The 22,978-nt window shown below is 40.8% G+C and overlaps 1 protein-coding gene across 2 annotated transcripts; it reads right to left on the bottom strand.

Moving 5' to 3' along the window:
* Positions 1–109: 109 nt before the first annotated feature.
* On the bottom strand, positions 110–21,950 carry rab3gap2 (RAB3 GTPase activating protein subunit 2 (non-catalytic)). Of its 2 annotated transcripts, none has more exons than XM_034222054.1 (35): positions 21,568–21,950; positions 20,223–20,311; positions 19,832–19,949; positions 19,670–19,751; positions 19,380–19,427; positions 19,226–19,301; positions 18,996–19,097; positions 17,462–17,561; positions 16,049–16,147; positions 15,647–15,795; positions 14,483–14,562; positions 13,505–13,597; positions 13,274–13,413; positions 12,391–12,586; positions 12,108–12,251; positions 11,597–11,679; positions 11,424–11,488; positions 11,226–11,316; positions 10,912–11,033; positions 10,192–10,405; positions 9,900–9,997; positions 9,098–9,206; positions 8,649–8,809; positions 8,328–8,502; positions 7,926–8,096; positions 7,715–7,821; positions 4,190–4,256; positions 3,884–3,954; positions 3,764–3,799; positions 3,549–3,677; positions 2,628–2,843; positions 1,987–2,076; positions 1,621–1,845; positions 1,340–1,504; positions 110–836 (listed from the first exon to the last, which is right to left on the bottom strand). In XM_034222054.1, exons 1-35 carry the CDS (start codon positions 21,674–21,676, stop codon positions 684–686), a joined length of 4,173 nt encoding a protein of 1,390 aa, XP_034077945.1. In that variant the 5' UTR covers positions 21,677–21,950; the 3' UTR covers positions 110–683. The 2 variants fall into 2 exon arrangements, with proteins under 2 accessions (XP_034077945.1, XP_034077946.1); XM_034222055.1 differs by having other exon boundaries at positions 3,603–3,677.
* Positions 21,951–22,978: the final 1,028 nt, after the last annotated feature.

Here is a 22,978-nt window from a genome sequence, read left to right as displayed (position 1 = left end):
GACAACACTTTCAATAATGGTGTGTGGAAGAAAAGTCTCTAAATGATAAATAAATGGAGTTTTATCTCTAGACATGACATGAGAGTAATGAAATGATCGGCTAATGACATTGCATTAGAAAGCTCTTTATTCTGCAATGACACAGACTACAGAATAGGAGACAAACAGGCACAGATAGTATAGTACTGTCTGTATATATAAATAAAAAATAAGGTCCATATTTCTTTATGATACATCTCTTGTCCATGGGAGGGAGAAAGGAAGAAGGAGAACTGAACTCTGATATGGCACACAGTTAGGACACCAACACTGACGTGTGATCTCTAAAGTTCCTCAGACAAACATGCCCTGTCCATTAATAACCATTCCTTAAACTTATTTTTCAGACAATAATCTTCAATAACACAATACAATTCATGTTACATGCGCGGAAAATATGATGGATTAAAAAAAAGGTTAAAAGGCTATAATATGCACTCTTAATCTTTCTTCAATTAAGTTGTGAGAACAAAGATATCTTAACATGAGCTGAGTGACGAAACACAAAATCTCCATGACAAAGAAGTTCAGAAGGCCGTTAATCATATTTTCTCGTTACCCTAAAGTGGTACAGACGTGGTTCCTTCTCTCCACCTGCCCTCGCTGACCCTGCCTTTGAAGCTGCTGCCCTCCACCTCTCGGGGTCAGCCCTCAGCAGAGAGGGCCTCCACAGCCTCCAGCAGGTGCAGGGCCAGAATGTACTGGGCGTGGTTCTCCGGCAGGATCTCAACCAGCCGGCCCACCAGCCTGCTGGTCTGGGACAGGGGGACGAGGGGGCAGCGCAGCTCACTGGGGTCCTACAGGACAAAACAACATGTTATCAATATTACGCTGGTAAACAGGCAGCAAGACCATAAGGGCAACATGGTGTGTGTTCCAATCAGGGGAAATACTATCAGTGGACAAACTCTTTGTGTTTCCCATAAAACCGTGGCATTGTGTAAAGAAACTGCTATTTAAAGGGTTAACATTCTAAAATAAATGAATATTTGCTGGTGATTTCCAGGATCATATATAAAATATTTGACTTTGTGATAATCGAAAATAATACAAATATACACTATAGACCTTTAATGGATGTCAGAGCAATTAAAAAAAGAAATAGGATGCACAAGGGTTAAAAAAGAAAATGAAAAGAATCCTGTTGAGTGAGAACACTGAATTATTTAATTTGTTTCAGTAGTCTGTTAGCTTTTGTAGCTCTGTAGCTGCAGACAGTAAGGTTGATTTGAGGATTTGTGGTCCAGTGTCCAGTCAGAAATGTCCTCAGTGTATAAGATGACATTGTCTGGTGCCTCACCATCGCCTTGATCCATGTGCAAAGGGTGGGGGGCAGGCGGGCCAGCAGCTCCATGGCGGGCTGCGTCTGACTCTGGCTGTGGAGCAGACAGTAGCTCAGCCTCTGTCCCGTCAGCACCAGCAGCTGGGAGCCCAGCACGTCCTTATCCTCCACCTCCAGCATCACCTGGGGGGGGTAAGAGGAATCAGAGCAGGATACTGGACTGAATCAAGCCCTGTGGTCAGGAGAATAGTTTGTTGTTAGTGTGTGCCTGCCACAAAGGAAAGCACATGTTCCCTTGCCTCCTCAGCGCGGGGGTCCAGGCCCTGGCTGTAGAGCTCACAGACCAGGTGTCTCCTCAGGATGTCGGGGTTGACCTGCAGCAGGGAGCCCAGCTCCAGACACAGCGAGGGCCACCAGTCAGCCTTGGGGCTATTTGAGGGGGGAGAGGGGGACGTGTTGCCGGAGGCTGGGATGGACGGATCGTTGATAGCCTGCACCCAGGCCGTCAGCACCCGGAGGAGGAACTGAACACAGGAGGAAGGAGGGAAACGTAGATGAGAGGACGGGTACGGAGAGGGAAGAAGAGACGGAAGCAGATGAGGAAAAATCCTTTGTTTTAAGATCTTCTTTTTCTGTTGACCCGTCGTTGTAACACCAGCTCTCACCTCTTGTCTTATTGACACCAGGCCGGGGTCCATGTCTCCGCTGGGCATCAGCTGGATGGTGGTCAGATCTCTGAAGAAAGCATTCTTACCCTGAGAAAGCAGACACAGACATGTTGGTGCACAAATAACTCAATACAATAGGGTTTAGTTTTTGTAATAACAACCAAAGGAGAGTGTTCTTTATACTATTTCCCTTTGGTTACTTATAACAGGTAGCAAAGTTAACAAACGACACTTAACCAATGCTAGGATCACAATCTTAAAAAGAATACAATATTAAACTAAGTATTGAATTCAAAGTCCCTGGTGACTTTTTTGTATTGTATAAGTGTAAACATTCAATAGCCCAAATAAGGAGTGCCATGTTACAAAATAAGAAACCTACATTTAAAAACTTAATTTACCTTGTTTTCTGACACAATAAAAAGTTTAAATGAGTTAATAAAGAAATTACTGTTAGTTTAACTCATTACTGTTATATTGAAAACAGTTTCTGTATGCTGTCAATTTGAGTTCTTAGAAAGGAAAAAAAGAAATGAATCGGATCTCTCAGGTCTGACTATCGTTAGACGAAATGTAAATGTGTGTATAATCTAATCCTTCTCTAATCATGAGTATATGTGTGTCCGCAGTCTCCTCACCTTGCTGTCAAACAGGCTGAGAGGTTTGACCTTCAGGCTAAAGGTCATAGCAGCATGTAGCAGGGAGGCGACCAGGCAGTGGTGCTGCACCAGAGGGTAGTGGACGCCCCTCTGCTCCAGGGCCATCTCAGCCAGAGACGCCGGGCCCTCTGCCCCGCACCACGCCTCCTCCATGGACAGCTCCGGGGCCGAGACCTCCTCCACAGCAGAGTCCGCCTGCGGGGAAACGCAACAGAGGAGGTGATGATGAGAAAGGCGTGTGGGTTAGTAAACAACATATGGTTAATTAACATTGTTACCCCACATATTTAAAGTGCAGAATACACACATGCACAAATGTAAAGCCCTCAAAAAGTGTGCTTTTCTCATTTTCCTGGCACTGTTGGGTTTGAGATTCACTGAGCAGGATCCTGCTATTTGACACCCGAAGGCCATTTATCCATTTCATCTGCTGAAGGCTTCTCTGAGCTTCATGAAAGTGAGTTTAATACGAGCAGGATTTGTGACATGCAAGCCAATCACGAGTAAGTTGCATACTGACTCGTGGTGTGATGTGGAAACTCGTAACCTGCAGTTGATTGAAGGGTCACTACAGGCCCATTTATTAAGTTTGGGATATTTTGTTTCTATAACAAGTCCAATGTTAGGCTATTGAAAAGACACATCAGTAATACAGATAGAAATAAACTGAGGGAAGTTTCATGGTGATATCAGATATACTGTTTTACCCTACTGACCTGTAGTGTCTCTCCTTTACTTTTGATTTTTTTAACAAGGTGATTGAACTATTTTGTGAAGAAACCATATCAGACACCAATTCTAATTGCAAGCAGCATGCTACATCACATGTGTATCAAGTACAGATGTGGTTAGTAGGGCTAGTGGTTTCTCCATGCTTTTTACAGGAATGTCTTTACTTACAGGGTCATCTATAAAAGACAAAGGGCTCGTATTTTTAACCAATACTCCAGTCACCTCCATGAGGATCTGCAGCAGCTGCACACAACAGCCCAGGAAAGAAGTCACGGCTTTGTCTCCCATCCCGATGTCCTGCACAAACGAATACATGTCCTTAATATGGCATCCTAATAACATCATTATACAATCAGAAATAACTTCAATTCAAATGTATTTACCCGTCGACATAAGCGATCTTTGGGTGCTTTCCCCACCTAGGAACAAGAAGTGTGAACATCTCATTTAGTGCCTCTCAGACTCGAAAACACATAGGCATAGTATGTGTGTGTGTGACTTACCTTCTCCATGAGGTAGGCTGCTGCTGAGAAGCGCTTCACAATGAACGTGCTCCACATCATCGCAGAAATACCTGAGAGGAAAATCCAACGACACAGTAGAGACCGTCACTTTCAGAAGGTACTGATTTGAGGGGACATTGATATATTCTGCTGCTGTATTATTTTCACTCTGAGGATATATTTGAGTTGTTATTTAATGCATACCTAAAGAGCAGTTCACCGTTTACCTAATGGATTTGACATAATATTATTAGATAGATTTGAAAAACTATTATATTAAATGATTGGTAAAGAAAAGCCTCTCACCTAGCTGGATATGTGGACTGGAGACCAGCTTCAAATGTTCCACAGCACACCATAAATATTGGCCCTCCTACGAAGAGAATCAGGAGTCAGTCCAGATGTATTCATTACATTCATAATAGTTTTCTTTACAGATAACTTCAAACTTAAGAACAAACTAGAAAATGCATTTCCTGCTGAAAATGCGTGTGAATGCTGTAAACTGTACATTTGTTGCTGAATTTAGCTGAAAAAGCTGAATATTTTACAAAAACCAAGTAAGTGTGTTGCTGAACTTAGCGGAGAAATGCAGAAAAGTGAAATGATTTGAATCAAAATTGTTACAGCTCAAATGCATTGCAATGACTTTGTTGAAAACTTGAAAGTGAAATGTTAAACTGGAAGAGTAGGAAAAATAGTGAAGAAGCTTAATATTTAAAAGAAAAGGTTTTTAAAAAAAAAGAAGGTATAAACAACAAAATGTATAGCCTCAATGTCCTGAAATAGCTGAATCATTTAATAGTTTAATGGTTTCTGTAGCTGAAAGTAGGCAGAAGGAGTTAAATATTAAATGTAAGTAGTAGTGAATTAATTTTATCAAACACCTGTGTACGTGAGCCCAGAGATCAAAGGTTTCCATGGAGATGTGCTGTGAAAGGACAGCCTTTCCATTGTTCTGAACTATAGTTAAAAAATGGTAGCTGCTTTCGGTAAAATGTCAACGCGTGGAGGATGTCAGGACCGTGAGGAGCGTCGGAATCTGCTTTTTGTGCACTTTCTGGTCAATAATGTGGCATTTTTACTAAAAGGTGTGCAGCTGGTGCTCTGAGGACAGATCAGGCTGAATTTACAATGGGCCTTAATGGAGACATGTTGAACGTTTTTGTCACTTCATGCCCTCAAGAGGCATTTTGTTTAATTTTGTTTTGCATAATTTGTTGGGTTTTTTCAACGTAGGAGAGATTTTCCTACGTTTTTCATGAAAAATGATGTCCAAGGAGTGTAGGGTTTGGGAATTATGGCAGGTTTAAAAAAAATTTGGGGCGAATTTCAAGCTGTCCTCTACGACGGAGTATTAGGGCCACACTTAGAAAAAAAAAAGAGAGATTTCGAGAATAAAGTCGTAATAATACGAGAATAAAGTCATAGTTACGAGAATAAAGTCGTAATGTTACGAGAATAAAGTCATAATTACGAGATTGAAGTCGTAGTTTCATAAGTGACTTGAGAAGGAGACAACAGCAACGTTCTGCAATAAAATGAGGAATGTGGAGCATCTTGTGAAGCAGTACTACTTAAGTTTAGGTTTCTTAAATAACGAAATACTTAATCTTTTGGCACATCAGCATCAGATTATCATAAGTATTAGAACTTTGAAAAGGTTGTGCAATAAACTATGTCTATTTCGAAGAAAGAACCAAACGGACTTGAAGGAGATTGTCTTCTTTCTGCAGGAGGAAATGGCTGGTTCTGGCCGACTACAAGGCTATCGTTGGTTACATCTACGAGCTGTTCAAAGAGGATTTGTTGTTTCACAAGAAACGATGAGACTTGTAATCAAGGCTTTGAATCCAGAAGGAGTCGAACGATAGCCTTGTAGTGGAATCGGAATGAGCTCCCCATTGAAATCAGGACAGCAGAAAGCCTACACATCTTCCGGCGCAGACTGAAAACTCATCTCTTTCGACTCCACTCCACTTCGAGCGATAGAATTACTAACAAAGAATTGCTAATCTCCTCCAAGTCCGCTTCTCAAGTCACTTGTGAAATTACAACTTTATTCTCGTAATTATGACTTTATTCTCGTAATGTTACGACTTTATTCTCGTAACTATGACTTTATTCTCGTATTATTACGACTTTATTCTCGTAACTATGACTTTATTCTCGTATTATTACGACTTTATTCTCGTAACTATGACTTTATTCTCGTATTATTACGACTTTATTCTCGAAATCTCTGTTTTTTTTTTCTAAGTGTGGCCCTAATACTCCGTCGTAGTCCTCCACTCTGTTTTGAGATCAAAGCACTCTAGACTTAACGAGCGGCGCAATACACACTAATGTTAAAATCTGAAGAAGGCCTCTTTACCAAGCTCCAAACTAAGTTAAATATCTCAAAAAGTATAAAAGATATGAACAATCTGAAGAATAAGTTGTATAGCTGAATGACTTGAGCGTTTTAAAGTTGGAATTAAGTCTCTAGCTGAAAGTTTGAGGAAGGAGTAGCATTTGGCGCAAGGTGTAGGTAAAAGAGGATTTGAAGGTTCCTCCCATTGAGTTACATGTTAAAAAAAAGAGTTTAAAAAGCTGAATATTTCAAAAAGTATAAAATATTTTGAAAAAGTTGAAAGTGTCCCATCATGTGCTGAAAAGGCTGAATATTTTGATATTTGAATGGTTTCTGTAGCTGAAAGTATGCTGAAGTTATTGAGAGCCAAACTATTTGGTGAAATAATAGGAAGTTGAAGAATAAAGATTTGAAGAACTATAGTGGAATGCTGTAAACAGCATTCGCACTAATAAAAAACCTACACAAACAAATTGGAACCTGGAACTAGAACCTAAAATTGGAATTTAGAACATGGAATTTGAATATGGAATATAGAATTGGAATATGGAATTAAAACCTGGAATTAGAATTTGGAATTTAGAATGTGGATTTGAAGCCTTAAAGGTGGGGTAGGTAATTTTGGAGAAACCAGCTTGAGTGCGCTAGAATTTGAAAATACACAGCCGGAAAAAATCCTCCAACACACACGAACGCGCACATGACCAATGAGGGAACGAGATAAGTTTGTGCACAGATATTCATTGCTATCGGGATGTTAAGAGCATTCCATGGAATATAACAAAAAGTGTATCTCGAGCCAGTTTCTCAAACTTACCTACCCCACCTTTAAATTGTAAACTTTCATTGTAATGTGGAATTGGAACCTGGAATTTGGAATTGGAATATGAAGTTAAAATCTGGAATTATAATTTGGAACTTAGAATGTGGATTTGAAAATGTAAATTAAGTGGAATATGGAATTGGAACTTGGAATATGAATTGGAAATTGGAATCGGGAATTGGAATTCATATTTGGAATCGGAACTTAGAATTGGAATTTAGAACCTGTTATTGGAATTTGGAATCGGAACTTGGAATTTAGAATGTGAAATGACAACCTGGAATTGGGATTTGGAATCAAAACTTTGGAAGTGGAATTGGGATTTGGAACCTAGAATTTTTTTATTGGAAAATGTAGAATTGGAATCTAGAATGTGGAATTGAAATTTTGAATTAGAACCTGGAAATGGAATTTGGAATATGGAACTTGAATAGCAATTTGGAATTTGGGATAAGAACCTTAAAACTGTGGAATTGGAACCTGGAATTGGAATTAGAACCTGGTATTGGAATTAGCTAATTTAATTTTGTACTGGAATATGGAATTGAAAGAATCAAGTTAATATATAATTAGGTAAATTGAGGACAATAGAAATAAGCTCAAATCTATATTATTTAATAAACAGAAAGATTTATGTGCATGTGTGAATGTGTACCTCGGGGTCTTTGTTCCACTGCACCACATATTCCCAGCAGCAGTGGGCGGAGAGCAGGTCAGGAGACAGGGAGTGAGGGAAGCGCTGGCAAACTGCCACTAGCAGCTCTGAAAAACACATAATGAATTAACCTCAATGTGTCTGTATTCAAACTATTTTTTATCAGAAGCCAAGATTTGCTATGAGATCTTATTCAGTCCTAAGTTCTGACCTGCTGTTCTGTCTGTGTCCTCTTGATTCCCCTCCTCCGGCTCCTTTCCTTCACCGGACTTCTGCTCGAGTTTTTCATCTGCCTCTTCTTTCTTTTGGAGAATCTCCTTCAATCGCTCAGGGGCCAAGTTGTGCCTAAACACCCACTTGGAGATACTGTCGGCAATACCGCCTATATAGATAATTAGATAAATTAATGAATTAGATAGATGAAAAGAACAGGATTAAATAAAATATATAAAACGATCTGTGTTATGAACTAAAAAACAGAATATGAGTACTGAAAGAAGTATGAGTATAAGAAAGAATGAAAATACTTCATAATAAGGTAACGTAAAAAAAGAAGCATGTAGGAATAATGCTTTATGCCTGTTAATGTCCCTGAGGAACCTCTTTATTCTACCTGTGCCTCCCTCCAGCAGCGTTTTGATGGAGCACTGTGGTGCAGCGCCCCCTATTGCGCCCTGAGGAGGAGGCACCAATAGCAGAGTCTGCAGCACCAACACATCCTCCAGCTGGCGAACACACACCAGCCACTGCTCCAGCTCAAGGGACACTGCCTCCCACTCTGACTGAAACTGTCACACACAAACACATAAAACAAGCAGGAAGTCAGGAAGTATGGTTTAAGTGTCAATATTAGACCCAAAAGAAATGACGTCATAGTGCTGTTAGTGTTGCAAATCTGTATTTCTATGTGTGTATGTGCATGAGACTTCCCTACCTTGCTGTCAGCCCGGCTTGTGATACTAGCTTTGGTAGCGCGGTGAGCAACAAAAGCAGCCAGCAGAGCAGCAGCAGCATTGTGGGACTGGATGCATGTAGTGCGGACCTGCTGCCACCAGGGAGAGATAGACTGGGGGTCCCAGGAATCCTCAACTGCACCTATTGAGAAAAGAGAGAGAAGAAGAAATGGTGACTCTGGCCGTTTCTCAATGTCGAGTATACCTGCTGCAGAGCCACTATTTCAAGTATACTACGTCATCGAGTGGCGCCGAAGGACTGTTTAAATGCATGTTAAATGCCCAGCATTCGGCGCCACTCGATGGCGTAGTATACTTGAAATAGTGGCTCTGCAGCAGGTGTACTCGGCCTCTCTTCTCCTTTTTTATTGGTTTGACTTGACAGATATTCAAGCAAATATGTCAGTACACTTTGGAGACATGCACATACCTTTCATGTTGCTAAGGGCGATGAGTAGTGCGTGTAGATTTGTTACAGTTTCTTCTGGTTTCTGTAGCACCTCCTTCTCTCTTTGCAACCACACACTCAGCAACAGGGACTGAAAGAAAGAGGAATGTCCTAAAGACTGCTGTAATGCACATTTTTCACATGGCAGTTTTTAGGGCTATGGGAAACATTCTACAAAAAGAAAAAACTACCTGATGACCATTATCTAAGCCGGATCTATATTGCTTTCTCTCCTTAAGAACAGGTGGAAAACATTTATGTCAGGATCATTTTGAAGTGTTTGTTGTTGTTATATTTATTCTGGCCACACAATGTTGAAGTGCACCATTACCCCATGTTCTAAATAGGTGAGGTTTAGTGTCTCCTTGCACTCTAAACAACAGGTATTCCTATATATTTTATAAATAGTATGTTATATTACATTATTATGTCTCTTTTGCCTGGAATAACTCCTATGAAAGATTTTAGCTCTATTCAGTACATGTTATGGTGGTGCAATTCGTAACCCAATGAGTATTACAACAACAAACATGATCCTGCAAAAAATTATGTATTCACCGATTTAAAAAAAAGAAAGTTATGTTCCCACCATTTTAACATAAGGTTCTTTTTTTAAGAAACGTAAAAACTATGAACCTGGCAAAACCTTTTTTTTCAACTCTTCTTAGGTTATTGACATATGATGGAAACAATTTAGATTAGACTTAGAAAAGGAACCGCCACATTATCATTTTAAAGAAATACATATCATTATCCTATTTATCAGCTTCTTCATCCATCTTACCAGGAGCTGCTGGGGACTGATGCCTGCCTGCTGCAGTGTATCACACATTTTATGGAGTGGGCTCTTTCCACACAGACAACCCCAGAACATAAAGTTCCCTGTGAAGGAAACACACGATTAAAGTCCTCAGTCTGGATTCATGGAGTGTACTCAAGATGTCTGAAGTCACTGAGATTTCTGTTCATCAAAGGGTTGAAAACATTGCATTTCTGTTCTCCTCCATAAAACTTGTTTTGAATATTTCTCTGGTATTAGACAAACACTTAAACATCTTAGTGTCATGTTACCCTACCTAGCTGATTCCATTGGGTTTCAGAGCCGCGGATTACCCTCAGCTCCTCTCCCTCGGTGCACTCCATCTGGGAGAGGAAGGCCTGGGCGGGCAGGAGGGAGTTGGGCGAGTCCTGGGCGAAGGACACACTGGGTCGGGTGGTGAGCTGAGCGTAGCGTTGTAAGGTAGGACCAACACGGGACAGCTCCTCCTCGATGCCTTCCAGAGACTCCTCCTGGGGGGACCGACCACATCGGTATTTTTTAGTGTACATCCGTTTAAGTGAGGAAAAAACAAGCAAACAATCATAAATAAGGTAATGATAGATCATAAGGTCCCGCTGCATGAAATAAGGATAGATATTACAAAAATAGCAACATTGTGAGCCTGTTCTTTCAAGAGGTTTCCTAGACCTACAAAATTCCTAGACGACTAATACTCAAACAATTTGGTTGACGAATCAATTATTGATTTAGTTAAGTCATTAAGCATGCAAAACACATTTGTTTCTACAAATTGTTCATCTCTAAGTTTGACCACAATACCTGTTTCTTCATCCATGTTTTTTGAAATATTTGTTGTTTTATGGTTCTCCATCTTTGGACCTATATTATAGTTTATTATTACTTTTACTATTTTAAAAATATACAATCTTTTATAATGTTTTTATCCCTTGTTGTTTTACAATTTGTTGTTTATGCGAGTACTATGAACGAGCTTTCTGTAGGTGTGTCCTCTCACATTTCCAGGGCAGGTCTCTGTGTCTGCAGCAGAGTGCAGCTGCTGGATGTCAGAGTAGAGCTGAAGAAGTTTCAGCTGAGAGGAGCAGAGCTGCTGTAGAGCTGGATCCACTTCATCTGGGTCTGTAATGCACACATACACAACACAGAAATTCATTTCCATTTGTATGATATGTACATAGCTTCACATTTACACTAGTTCAAATTTCAGCCATTAAGCTGGGCACATTTTTTGGAAACCAGTCAAGGACTCTTATTATTACATCTTAGATATATCAACAAAAAAAAATTCTTAAATATAAACTGAATCATTACCTTGTTGCTTTAGAGTGTCATATAAGGCAGATGTGATGTTAGCAAGACAAGAGACAGGGGCATTCTTATTGGACAGTAGTGACTCCAAAGCCTAAAAGGAAAGTGCAAAGACTGCAATTAGAAATACAACTGTGACCACAAAGAAATAGGCCTCTCTATTCGTGTCTGAAGCAATCAGTATTTTATATTTGTTTATACCTGCTTTTTAATGGCGGGATGTTTGATGTCCAGCAGCGCACTTTTGGCTTCGCTCTCCAATATATCTGAAAGAAAAGACGAGTGAGTAGGACTTAGATACGGATGGATTTTGGATCTCAGTTTATAGAATTATATCTAAACCTCCATTCTGATCTCACTCGAGGATCTCTTACCGGGCTCCACCTCTCTGCTCCTGAGGAGAGTAGTCAGTTTCTTTAACAGGTGCATATCTTTGGCTCGCTCACTCTTCTTGTCACTGAAATGGACAAAGATACGGTTTGAATAGATTCCGTGCAGCACTCGTGTCTTAAAAATGCTTGTAGACTAGGAACAAGGTATCACAGCCTATGATTGAGGGCAAGCGTTTTGAAAGAGTATGACGGCTTTTGTAGTTGTGGTTGAAGACCGTGCAAATGTAAATGATTACAGTCCAGTTATTACAAATTCCATCGCCTTAACATTCATTAGCATTATCCAAATAAGGGTTTTGCCGAATTTAGGGAGCGAAATATGTACAAAAATAAGAAATGTGTATTTTACCATTTGGTTTTTGCATGCATTATATCTGACATATTGACTAGTGTGCTTCAGAGGTTGTTCACTGTGCCTTTAAATTGCCTTCATGACAGCTGATCTACTGTTTATTTAAAGTGAACGTATGTGTGTTTTCCTGCGTGTACCAACCTGAGGGCCAGGTGGAAGGGGATGTTGACGGTCCTCAGAGCTCCTGTGATGGGATCCAGCAGACACACCTGCTGTGTGTGGAGCTGCCAGCCCTTACTGGTCACACTGTTCACCCCCATCAGACGGTAGCCAGCATACAGCAACCTGTAAGTGTGCAAACACATGAATGAGAGAATAATTTACATTTCACATTTGTTTTACAGTGCAAGTGCTTTTGCGATATGCTTGTTTGTGATGCTTTTAGGCTAAGACACATCTGATTTGCTTGTGTGCATGTTTGTACCTGCAGTGTTTGCCCACAGTGAAGGCTCCGACTCGGGGTCCGTGCTGCATCCCCCACACCTCCAGGATCCCTCTGCGCGGCGCGTAGATGACCAGGAACAAAGCATGGCGTCTGGGGTGGGAGGCAGAGGGGGATGACTCTCGATCGATTCGCTCCTCTGGAACCTGCAGCCATCCCAGCTGAGCATCTCTGTAACCTGCAGGAAGTTAAACGAATGAATGGTCACATTTACATTTCAGGGACACATCAATTTTTCTATTAAATGCATCACAATTGATTATAAAGTAGGAACAGACTCCGTTAATGTATTTTAATTTTGCCAATCTTGGATATGACAATATTTTGGGCATCGTATTCATATTTTGTACAAACTGTAAAATCCACTGAGAGAAATGTAACATTTCTGTAAATGTCTGTATTGCCAATACAGACATTTGTACACATTTCTTTCACCTCATGGAGAGAACATAAATAATCTCCTTTAGTGGAATAACCATGTTATTATGCCAACTATCATAGTGATGGCTTATTGGTAGATGCAGACATAATGAATAATGTTCTACCAAAAGGTACACAACAATTAGGTGTAGTAGGGAAATTACACATGCCATATTTACTTTCATGTTACACCTTTAAACAAAAACTAGAAATGTCTTAGTTTAACAAGCTTGGATGAGGCTGTCACTAAGGCAAACAGTCGGCACAAACCCAGCACATTTGAACTTTTTCATCTTGTGCATCTTATTGGAGAAAATGTGTGTTCTGTCCAATGCCGATAAATCTGCCCTAACCAATGAAGCGCCAATATTTGTGTGCATCATGAGTTCAACTTCAAAACCTCTTAATAGTTCCCTTCTCAGTCCTTGGTCATCTTTCTCCTCACCTTTCCACATGCGGATGGCCACGCCCCTTGCCAAGTCCAGCAGCGAGACCCGACCAAAGTCATCCGTCACTCCGGCCAGCGTGTTGCAGGGGGACAGACAGATGGACTCGCCATGACGACGGGAGTCTGGGAGACCAAATCTGAGTGGATTTAAGAGAAAGAACGATGAAGGTTCATGAACATGCTTCAGGGGGCAATGAGGCCTTTGTGTTGAGATATCATGACTGGTACCTGATGGTCAAGGGCGTAGCAGGCTCCACCTTCGGCTTCTGTTTCTGAACTGCCTCCTCTTCATTCTTATGCTTGTTCCAACCCAACCATCCACTGGGAGGAAATAATGAAAAACACACAAAGAAGGTTAGCAAGAGACAAATTAGATGATGAATCTATGTGGGAAAAATGGATAAAGGAAGACTAGGAAGTTGGAAAAAGTAATACAGGAGATTTGGCGACTGACAGGCAGTTGAGATGAGAGGAGACTCAGGGGAGGATAGAAGCAAACCAACATCCTGTATTAAGCAGCATTGAGCAGGCTATATATCACAGTATTGATTGGGCTGCTTTGGGCTGTTGGAACAGAACATAGCTAACAACAGTTCTGCATTCATTCTTCAAGTGTGTATGAGACAGGAAATAAATACTCACACTGGCACAAGGAAACATTGGACATCCCTATTTAAGTGATGCACTACACAAATGAAAACGTGGTCATTAGTTTTGTCCAGTTTGTTCCGTATTATTAGTCATTTAGTTTGTATGGGTTTTTTCAAATAATGATGTTCTAAATTTGCATATTTTTCAACGGTTTTCTTATGTGGAATAGTGTAATGGTCAGGCAATATTGTAAAAAAATAAGGAAGATTTAACTTGAATTATTTAGCATTTTGGAAATAAATGTGCTGATTGGAGTAGAATCAATTCAACAACTAGAATTAGTGATTATATACTAATATATTTATTAAACTTTATTTTTGTCAAATTGCCACACACACACACACACACACACACACACACACACACACACACACACACACACACACACACACACACACACACACACACACACACACACACACACACACACACACACACACACACCACACACACACACACACACACACACACACACACACACACACACACACACACACACACACACACACACACACACACACACACACACACACACACCACACACACACACACTACCTTGCAGCACTGAAGAGAGCTGAGGTGAGTTTACTGGCCACAGCCAGAGCCACGTGAGAGAGGAGAGGCTGGGAGCTTCCCTGAAGACAAACAGAAAGACACCAACAGCTGAGTTTACTCTCCCTAGATCTATGGTTCTCAAACTTTTTCTGTCAGGCCCCCCCTTTGGAGAAAAAAAAAATTGGGCCCCCCCCCCAACACAAATAGTCAGGCTCAGTGGCGGCGCCAGAGATTTATTTTGGGGTGCTGTGGGGTAGCTTGACGTTTCATAGAGGGTGCTCAAACATTTAGGGTTTCCCATTAATGTACCGGGCGCTACAGTGGAATGTTCTACTGCAACAATCCCCACACGCACACAATGTACCCGCGACTGTTACAATGAAGGCTCGATATCAGCTCATGGCATATAGGTGTAAGCAGGGGTAAAGTGCTATTTTTATAGGTGGTGTGTGGACCTCACATAGGGGGGTCCGGGGGCAAGCTCCCCCGGGAAGATTTATTTTTAAATATTGAAGTTAAATGCATCAATCTGGTGCACTTTGAGAGCAAAATGAAGAGATCTATGGATACATCTCTCAACACATATGAAACAGAACTGTAAACAGATTTACTTTTTCTTTATGGATATTTTACAAATCACCCTTTTAAACTTTATTCTTATTTTAATGTCATATAGTATTTCATACCTGTTTTTCATTTATTCTCTTATTTTTTTATAACTATAATGATCATATAAACGTGTGCCTCGGAAATAATTGTTTACATTAATGGTGACCAAAACGTTTGAGACCCACTGAGATAACACTGAGTCTCTCAGTCTGACAGGAGAGGACTCTCCTCCACTTTGTTGTTGAAAAAACTCCTTATATCCATTAGCGTAGCTCGCTAGCACCAGAAGCTTTAATGAAACACAGAGACCCAGACGTAATAGTACTGTATCATAGTATTTTCGAATCAATATTTTTTTTAATGATGATTGTTGTTTTTTAATGTCATGCCTCTGCGCCCCCCAGGGGGGGCGCGCCCCCCACTTTGAGAACCACTGCCCTAGATGCACTCTTATGTCTGGCCCTGCCTCTTGAATATACAGTTATACAGTTAGGTTGCCTTATTTGTAATCCTCATTGGAAAACAAACAGCCTGCTCCTTCTCTCTCTCACTCACCTCTACAGCATAGTAGAAGCCCGTGTATGGCCCACCTCCCACAGTGACATACTGGCTCATAGCGGGGGGGTTTCCCTTGACTGAAGCATGAAACCCCCCGAGGATAGAAGCGTTCTTCATCTGGTCAAACACACACAGCGTCATCACGCCTAACAGCAGGAGAGACGGAGGAGAACAGGGATGTGGGGAAAACATTGATTAAGTGCTTACAGGGTTTCCTGTCATCATTCTTTAAATCTTATTTTAAATCAAATATTTAAACCAGATTCGGATTGTTGTCAACATATTATTAAACTGTAATTCAAATTGACCTCTAATCACTTTTACCCTGTGATTCAAAACAAGGTCAGCCAAAAACACCAATCAGTATATCATAAGTGATAATTAAAAGTTATTTCCTACCCACACTACAGTGGTCCACAATGGCGTCCATGTCCTGCAGACCCCACTTCTTATAGGCCAGGGGAGGGGGCTGGATCACATCACTGCCTGCTGCTGCCGCTGGTTGGATAAAAAACACAGCTTGTCATTGAAACACCTAATGTTTGACAAGGGTTTTATAATCTATAGTTAGCACCAGGGTGGGAATTTCACGACGGCCACGACGGCCATGGCCGTCGTTGCCCCGCACTTTGGCCGTGATGCCCTGTGAAAAAAAATGCAATTCACGGCCAAAGTGGCCTTGGTGCCCCTGTCAAAAGTTCCAGTGTAAACAACGCTAGTAAAGTCATATTAGTGCGCGCAGTAGGATAGTCCCGGGCGATGCCTGTGCCCTGTGGATCAGAGCGATTGCTCTGCTGTGATTGTTCCGTCAGACATGCCTGTAGGGGCCCGACAGCCTCCTCCTCAGCCGCGGGAGCAAGACAAGCACAGGTAAGCAAGCGGACCAAGCTGTTTTGATATGATTTAACTGAAGTATGTGGTAGTATTTGAAAGGACTTAACATTTACGTGTTTATAGAAAGTACTATTGATAGGTAATTACCATTGTATTAGCCTATTTAAAGTTGACTCGTTACATTTTGTCATGAAAACTAGCGATAGCTAGCTAGTTTGGATAGCGCTAACGTCTTCCCTTCAAGGGGTCTACATCTAGTGTTGCTTCTACAAGCTAGCAGATAGCTGCACCTTTGAATCTAGTATTTTTCTTGCTAAGCGGTTTTGATATAATACATGACTGACTTATGTGGTTTATGGCTGAACTTAACGTATACGTTAAAGAAACACTATTGCTATTCAGCCATTTGTAAAACGACTGGTGTTGACGTTAGTGCTACACTTTTCAGTCATGTTGATTGACCAGCGTAATTTAACCAAACGGCCTTTGTGCCCTGTCATGTGGCCTTTGTGCCCTTGAAAAAAATGTGAACGGGAAGGCCAAATGGCCTTGCCCCTAAAATGACGAAATTCCAAGCCTGGTTAGCACTCATGTCTAGAAATTAAGTTACATTTAAAACAGGTACATTAATATTGACAGGAATCACATTTGGTCAAATGAAATGGAAGACGCACACACACACACACACACACGGCACGACTAGATGCTCAGAGAAAACCCGCTAAAGCATGGCTGCTAATCTAAAAGGGGGTATGAGTGGGGCAGTTGTAGTTTTGTGTTTTTTTCCTTAGTACCTGAATGCATTGAGGCAAACACTATCCAAACAGCCAGCAAGAGAAGAACGCATCCATAGTTAGCACACTAAAACACGTTCGCTAGACACTAAAACCCTATGACTCTTATCCTACACTATAAACACACAAGCCAGTTAGTTGGATGCACACATACACACACACACGCTCACATAAGCAGCAGTACCTCTTGCCACCTGGTTCTTGCAGGCCCGCAGAGACTGGAAGAGGCTGAAGCCGTCGATGGTGACCATAGAAGCGGGGTACAGGATGCTTAACTCTTCATGCTGCAACAGAAAGAAAATACACAATTATCAAATATCTGCCACATATCATAGTGGGATACGGACAAAAGTTAAGGAACAAGAAGTACGTTTTCTTATGGGGTTACATGCCGGATTATTTTTATGAATCAAAATCTGAGTCCTGGGCTGCAGTGGAATAGTCCATTTAGCTTAGGAACCTTCCTAACGGAGTGAAATGACCCGGAAGTCCCTCAGTGGCAGCCATGATAAGTGCCGTTTGAATTCTCTAAATGAAAGGAAAGGAGGTTTCAAACTTCCTTTATAACCTCCTTCAGCTTAGGAACCACTGGACCTCCCTAACCGAAAGGAGAGGAGAAAATGCTGCCCCACAATGCATTGCGGCCGCAGCATTTGCCATCACGCAACAGTCGGCCGTTCACGGAAACAACCGATTATGACCGAGAAATGATATCATGAAAGTTACGGTGCTTATTAAGCATTTTAAAACGTATGTGGTAAGTTGCCAAAGTGCTTTTTTCTGAACGTTCATCAGTATTATAATCAAAGAGAGAAATATGAACGTTAGTTTTTACTGAAATGATCAAATAAAGTCAACATTTCACTGAGCTGTGTGGGGTTTGCTCAACTTTTAAAAGATGTTTGAATGGTGATATACACAGTGATAGATGTTAAGGACTTACGTTTATAATAAATACATTTGTATTTATTTTAAGATATTTTCATACAATCATCCGTATTGGGATCATTTGTATTAATGTGTACCAGAGGGAGAGGGTGACGACGAGCATAAGTTTCACTTTCCTTTTTTATTTCAATTCCAACTTTGGTCATGAAGAATATGTTTCTCTGTTGTCCACGTTCATAAAGCATAAAGCAACAGCATCAGAGCACGGTGCAGAGTCTCTAGATGCGTCCCTCCTTCTTATTAAACATCCATGTTGTAGTCCTCTGTATAGAGAACTGTAGTTTCTCCACAGCAGCAGCAGAGGCACATTTAGGGTTCGCTGGCGCATCATAAACACGTCGGATAGTGAAAGTGCAGTCGGATTCTCTAAAGCACCGCAGTCTCTTCTCCTAAGTCCTTTTGAATTCTCCTATCCACTATTCCTTAACCCTGTGACGTTTCACTCAGAGGAATAGTGGATAGGGGCTGATTTTTGGACAATTCGACTGCCCTGGTGATGTTGCTGGGCAACCAGCAGAGACTGTGTGCTGTTTTCCGTAGCTGCTGGCTTGAGTTTGGGGCTATCATGGTGTGTGAGAATCATCATAACATTTGGTAATGATCAGTAAATGTGTCAGTGAGTGTAATTGGAGTGTTTAGAAGACTAGAACGGCACTATATAAATGTCATTCCATAAACCATCTTGTTTTCGGCAATACAACACAAGTGTATTTTCCTAGATAAAATGATTGTCAGACACAGTTGTGGTAGGAGTCTTCGGTGTGCGTTACCTGCTCAGTCACTCCAGGATGACGAGGGATCTCATACGTGCGACACTTGAGCCTCAACACAGGGTCCTCATGCAGCAGCTGGGCCAGGAGGAGAACGCCATTCTGACCAGAAAGGACTTACATTTAATACTGACATTCCTGAGTATTTATTGAATGATTTAAAAAATGATAATAATAAATGTCTGCTGAATGCATAGGCTAACGAAGCGTTGTAGTCCAAGGGGAGGTACCTCTGTGTAGAAGCGGACGTAGCCAGAAGTGAAACCCACGACCACACATGTCCAATCAGGCCTCCCTGTGGAGCTCCTACACACACATACACATCGTCATGTACACAGAAAGCATTTTGCATTTCTCTCTATTCCCTTTTTTAGTCATTCTTACCGCTTCTGGCTTGCCAACGGTATGCAGATGGAGCTGCTCACACACTCTCTGTAGTGAGAAAACATACACAAAGTAGAAAATGTTTCTCTCAAGAACTTAGAATAACTGTTCCTTTTGCTCATGTTTATTTGTTTCCCCACTGTCAAACAACTATCCATTGTCACTGTGACTTTCTTCACCCTTAGTAGTGTCCGTGTCATTCTCCTTCCTGTTGTCATCCAATATACTTACATTTTCCTTATACACTTGTCCAAAGATAGAATACTAACAATCTCAAATGTGACCCTTACCCTTCATCAGTGCTGAGTGTTCCAGTCCAGGACACAGCCAGGGTCATCTCCTCTCTGCCGCCATCATCTGTACGCCACTTAGCTGTAACAATGAATAATCATTAACAGCAATGTATAACTCCTCTGTGTGCTAAGAGATGAGTGAGTGTTTGAATATCTGACCTGAGAGAAAGACAGCCTTCTGTTCGCGGGCCACTACCAGCAGGTCGGAGCAGGGCGACAGGGACACGACACAGTCCTGCAGCCAGGGGGCCCTCTGCTCTGTGGGCTCCTCCTCCACCTGCAGGGTGAAGAGGACAGTCAGTGGGAGGAGGGTACCTGTACCTTCAATCTGCTAGTGATGAGGGATAACCCCATAAACTGTTGGCATTCCACTTTGTCACATTTTGCTTGAACTGAAACACCAAGTCAGCCGCATTTAAAAACATTTTAACCATATTTCAAGACTTTTTTTTTCATTTCCCACACTTCCACTTAGGTTTTCTATTGCTAATGCATATCAAAAGTGTATGGAGATCGCCTAATGTGAAAATAGAGACACATAATGACAGACCTTTGTGGCAGAAGTCGTTTCCTCCTCTTTGTTTTCCCCACTATCCCATGCCGACTCCCACTCAGAGGTCTCCCAGGACACATCATTTTCTGTAAGGGAAATTACAATAGATATTAACTTGTGAAATCATACTGATTTGTAATATAACTGGGCAAACAGAACAGTGATCCTAAATTCATTAAAAAAACTGACTATTTTTCTCATTAAAAAAGCATGTGAAATCGCAGGCAGAAGGAAAGTGTTGCGTCAAACCGCTAAAGACTCGTTAATGAAACCGTACCAAAGCATACCAAATAAATGAGAGGACAAGAGGGAAACAATAACAAAGCATCTCCAGGGATATAACCTTATCACACTCAAGAGTGAGGGAACTAAGTGATGTTGCAAAATCCAGACTGAAATCCTGTTGCCATGGACATTAATAATGTAGTGTGTGTGTGTGTGTGTGTGTGTGTGTGTGTGTGTGTGTGTGTGTGTGTGTGTGTGTGTGTGTGTGTGTGTGTGTGTGTGTGTCAATGTCCTTGCTGTACAAGAACAAGGTGATGACACCATCTTTGCGTTAAGAAGCATCAACATGAAAGGGCATTAGAGCCCCTGTGTGTGTGTGTTCTCCTTTGTTGAGCATCCTGCAGTGATGTGTTCAGGTGCCTCATGTGGGATGACTCATAGCCAAAAGGGCAGACACTTTTCTCCTCCTCCCTTTCAGCACCCTGCTGAAGGTATCGCACAGCACAGATGAAGCTCTCTCCATCATTCACTTTGCATAGCCGTACCATCAAAGGATTTGCCTTTATAACTACAGTAAGGCCGTTAGAAAATAGCAGTTTTTCATATAATTCATTTAAGATTAAGCATTGTGTTATATTCTTTTTTTACAGCACTTACAGAACGGTTCTATTTGTATAATTGTTTTGATACTCTAGTGATGTATGTCTTTTCTACTGTGAATTTGTATACATTTGTTGTCAATGTTAAATCTTACTTTTATTATAGTTGTATCTTATTGTATCTTTTAAATATTGTTTACTACTACAACACTGCAGCTGAGACAAAACAATTGCCCAATTTGGGAAGGAAAAACTATGTATCTCTCTATATATATATAATGATCCCCTGAAACCAAAAATTAAAGTGCAGGTAGTTCCAGAGAAACAGATCAATCCCCCTTTGCGAACTGAAGCCACAGTGCTGTGCCGTTATGAAGCTACAGTCCTTAGGTTAGCGAAGTGTTCGACTAGCTAGTTCTAGAGGCAGCTAACTGGACTAATGTCACTTTGGTTAACTTATAGCATGCTACAGATCTGCATTAGCCTTGTCTTTATAGTGTTAGCCTAGTTTAACTCACCTGTTTGATTCTTCTCCTCCACCGGCTCGTTTTTCTGGCTCTGGAACAGGTAGTCCCGGACCGTTTTGAGCTCCTGGAGCCGACAGAACTCCAATAAGCTGCAGGACATCTCTCTCCCGTCAGGTAGACAGGGGATCAGCCAGTTAGCCCGATGCTAACAGTGCAGTTGTGGAGAACCAAAGTAGCTTAGCAGTTTGTGTGCGTTTTCAACTCTTGCTGTCGTGTTCACTTTATGACAGCCTGTCGACAAAGACAATATAACTTACTTGTCTTTAACGGGCCCCTAAATAAAATAAAACACTGGTCTTGTCCTCTTATTTTACCCAACATTTGCTGTTTCCACCCTAATGTGTTGATGACACATCGTTAGCACAATAACACGAAGGTACTTCCGGGTAAGAGCTGATTCGAGATTTTCAAGATAAAAGCATTTGGATGCACAAGTTTAAAAAGAAGAACTAAAATGATATGACAGAAAAAGGGGTAACTTTTTTAATCAGTATACAAATTCCAAACCTAAGAAATATATTATTGAGATTTTAAAAATGTATTGGTATATTACTTTCACCAGAGGGTGGTAGAGGAGCATGTTTGAGGTGCCTCTTCCTTTCAGCTCTCATTTCCCCCTGTGCAAACAGTAGTCAAACTCTTGTAACTATTCTGGTGCTTGGTGATTTGGAATTTACATTTCCTTCTACTTTCTGGTGTTATAATTTATGTATACCCAATTTTTGTGTGAATTGCTATGGTGTGATTACATTTAGGATATGTTTTATGGATGCAGTCATGAGCAATTAATTTCATGCACTCATTACACAATTAAACATTATAAACCAGGACTGCTCATAAATATGGTTAAAAAAAGTCATATCACTAAATAAGAATGATCGGTGTTTCCCATGGAGTGCATTTATTGTATTGTTTTAAGTCAGGTAGTTGCTTTGAATATTCTCCTCCTCTTTAATGTATAATCTCAGTGTATGACTTCATCAGACACAAGAACATAGTTGCCTTAGCAGCATGTGCATTTTCATTTGATGGAATAAATTAAACTGGCACCTGCCACCAATTGTTTAAATACAGTAGCTGCATATTCTCTTCCTATATTGTATGTAGACATTTTGAATGTGTTCATAATACAACATTTGCTCAATAAACCATAGCAATAACATAATAATAATAATAATAATAATAATAATAATAATAATAATAACATAATAATAATAATAATAATAATAATAATAATAATAAAGAACCAGATGGGCACAGACCAAGGCCAGGTCACTGAATGGGTTCTCCCTTGGCCCATGCTTCACTCTTCCTCCAAGTTTCTTTTTATCCTGCTGCGACAAATATATAACCAAAAACAAACAGAAAACATAATGTCCTTGGTGGAGATAACGCAAGCTAT

This window comes from Gymnodraco acuticeps, unplaced genomic scaffold (assembly GCF_902827175.1).
Source record: "Gymnodraco acuticeps unplaced genomic scaffold, fGymAcu1.1, whole genome shotgun sequence".
Classification (NCBI taxonomy): Eukaryota; Metazoa; Chordata; class Actinopteri; order Perciformes; family Bathydraconidae; genus Gymnodraco; species Gymnodraco acuticeps.
This window is presented reverse-complemented; position numbering and strand designations above follow the sequence as displayed.

Coding starts and splice junctions, on each gene's coding strand:
- rab3gap2 (XM_034222054.1), bottom strand. CDS start 21,676: ATGTCCTGCAGCTTATTGGAGTTCTGTCGGCTCCAGGAGCTCAAAACG. Junction 19,752..19,831: donor GAAGGCTGTCTTTCTCTCAG/GTCAGATATTCA, acceptor TCATTGTTACAG/CTAAGTGGCGTACAGATGAT. Junction 8,097..8,327: donor GCTGCTGGAGGGAGGCACAG/GTAGAATAAAGA, acceptor TTATCTATATAG/GCGGTATTGCCGACAGTATC.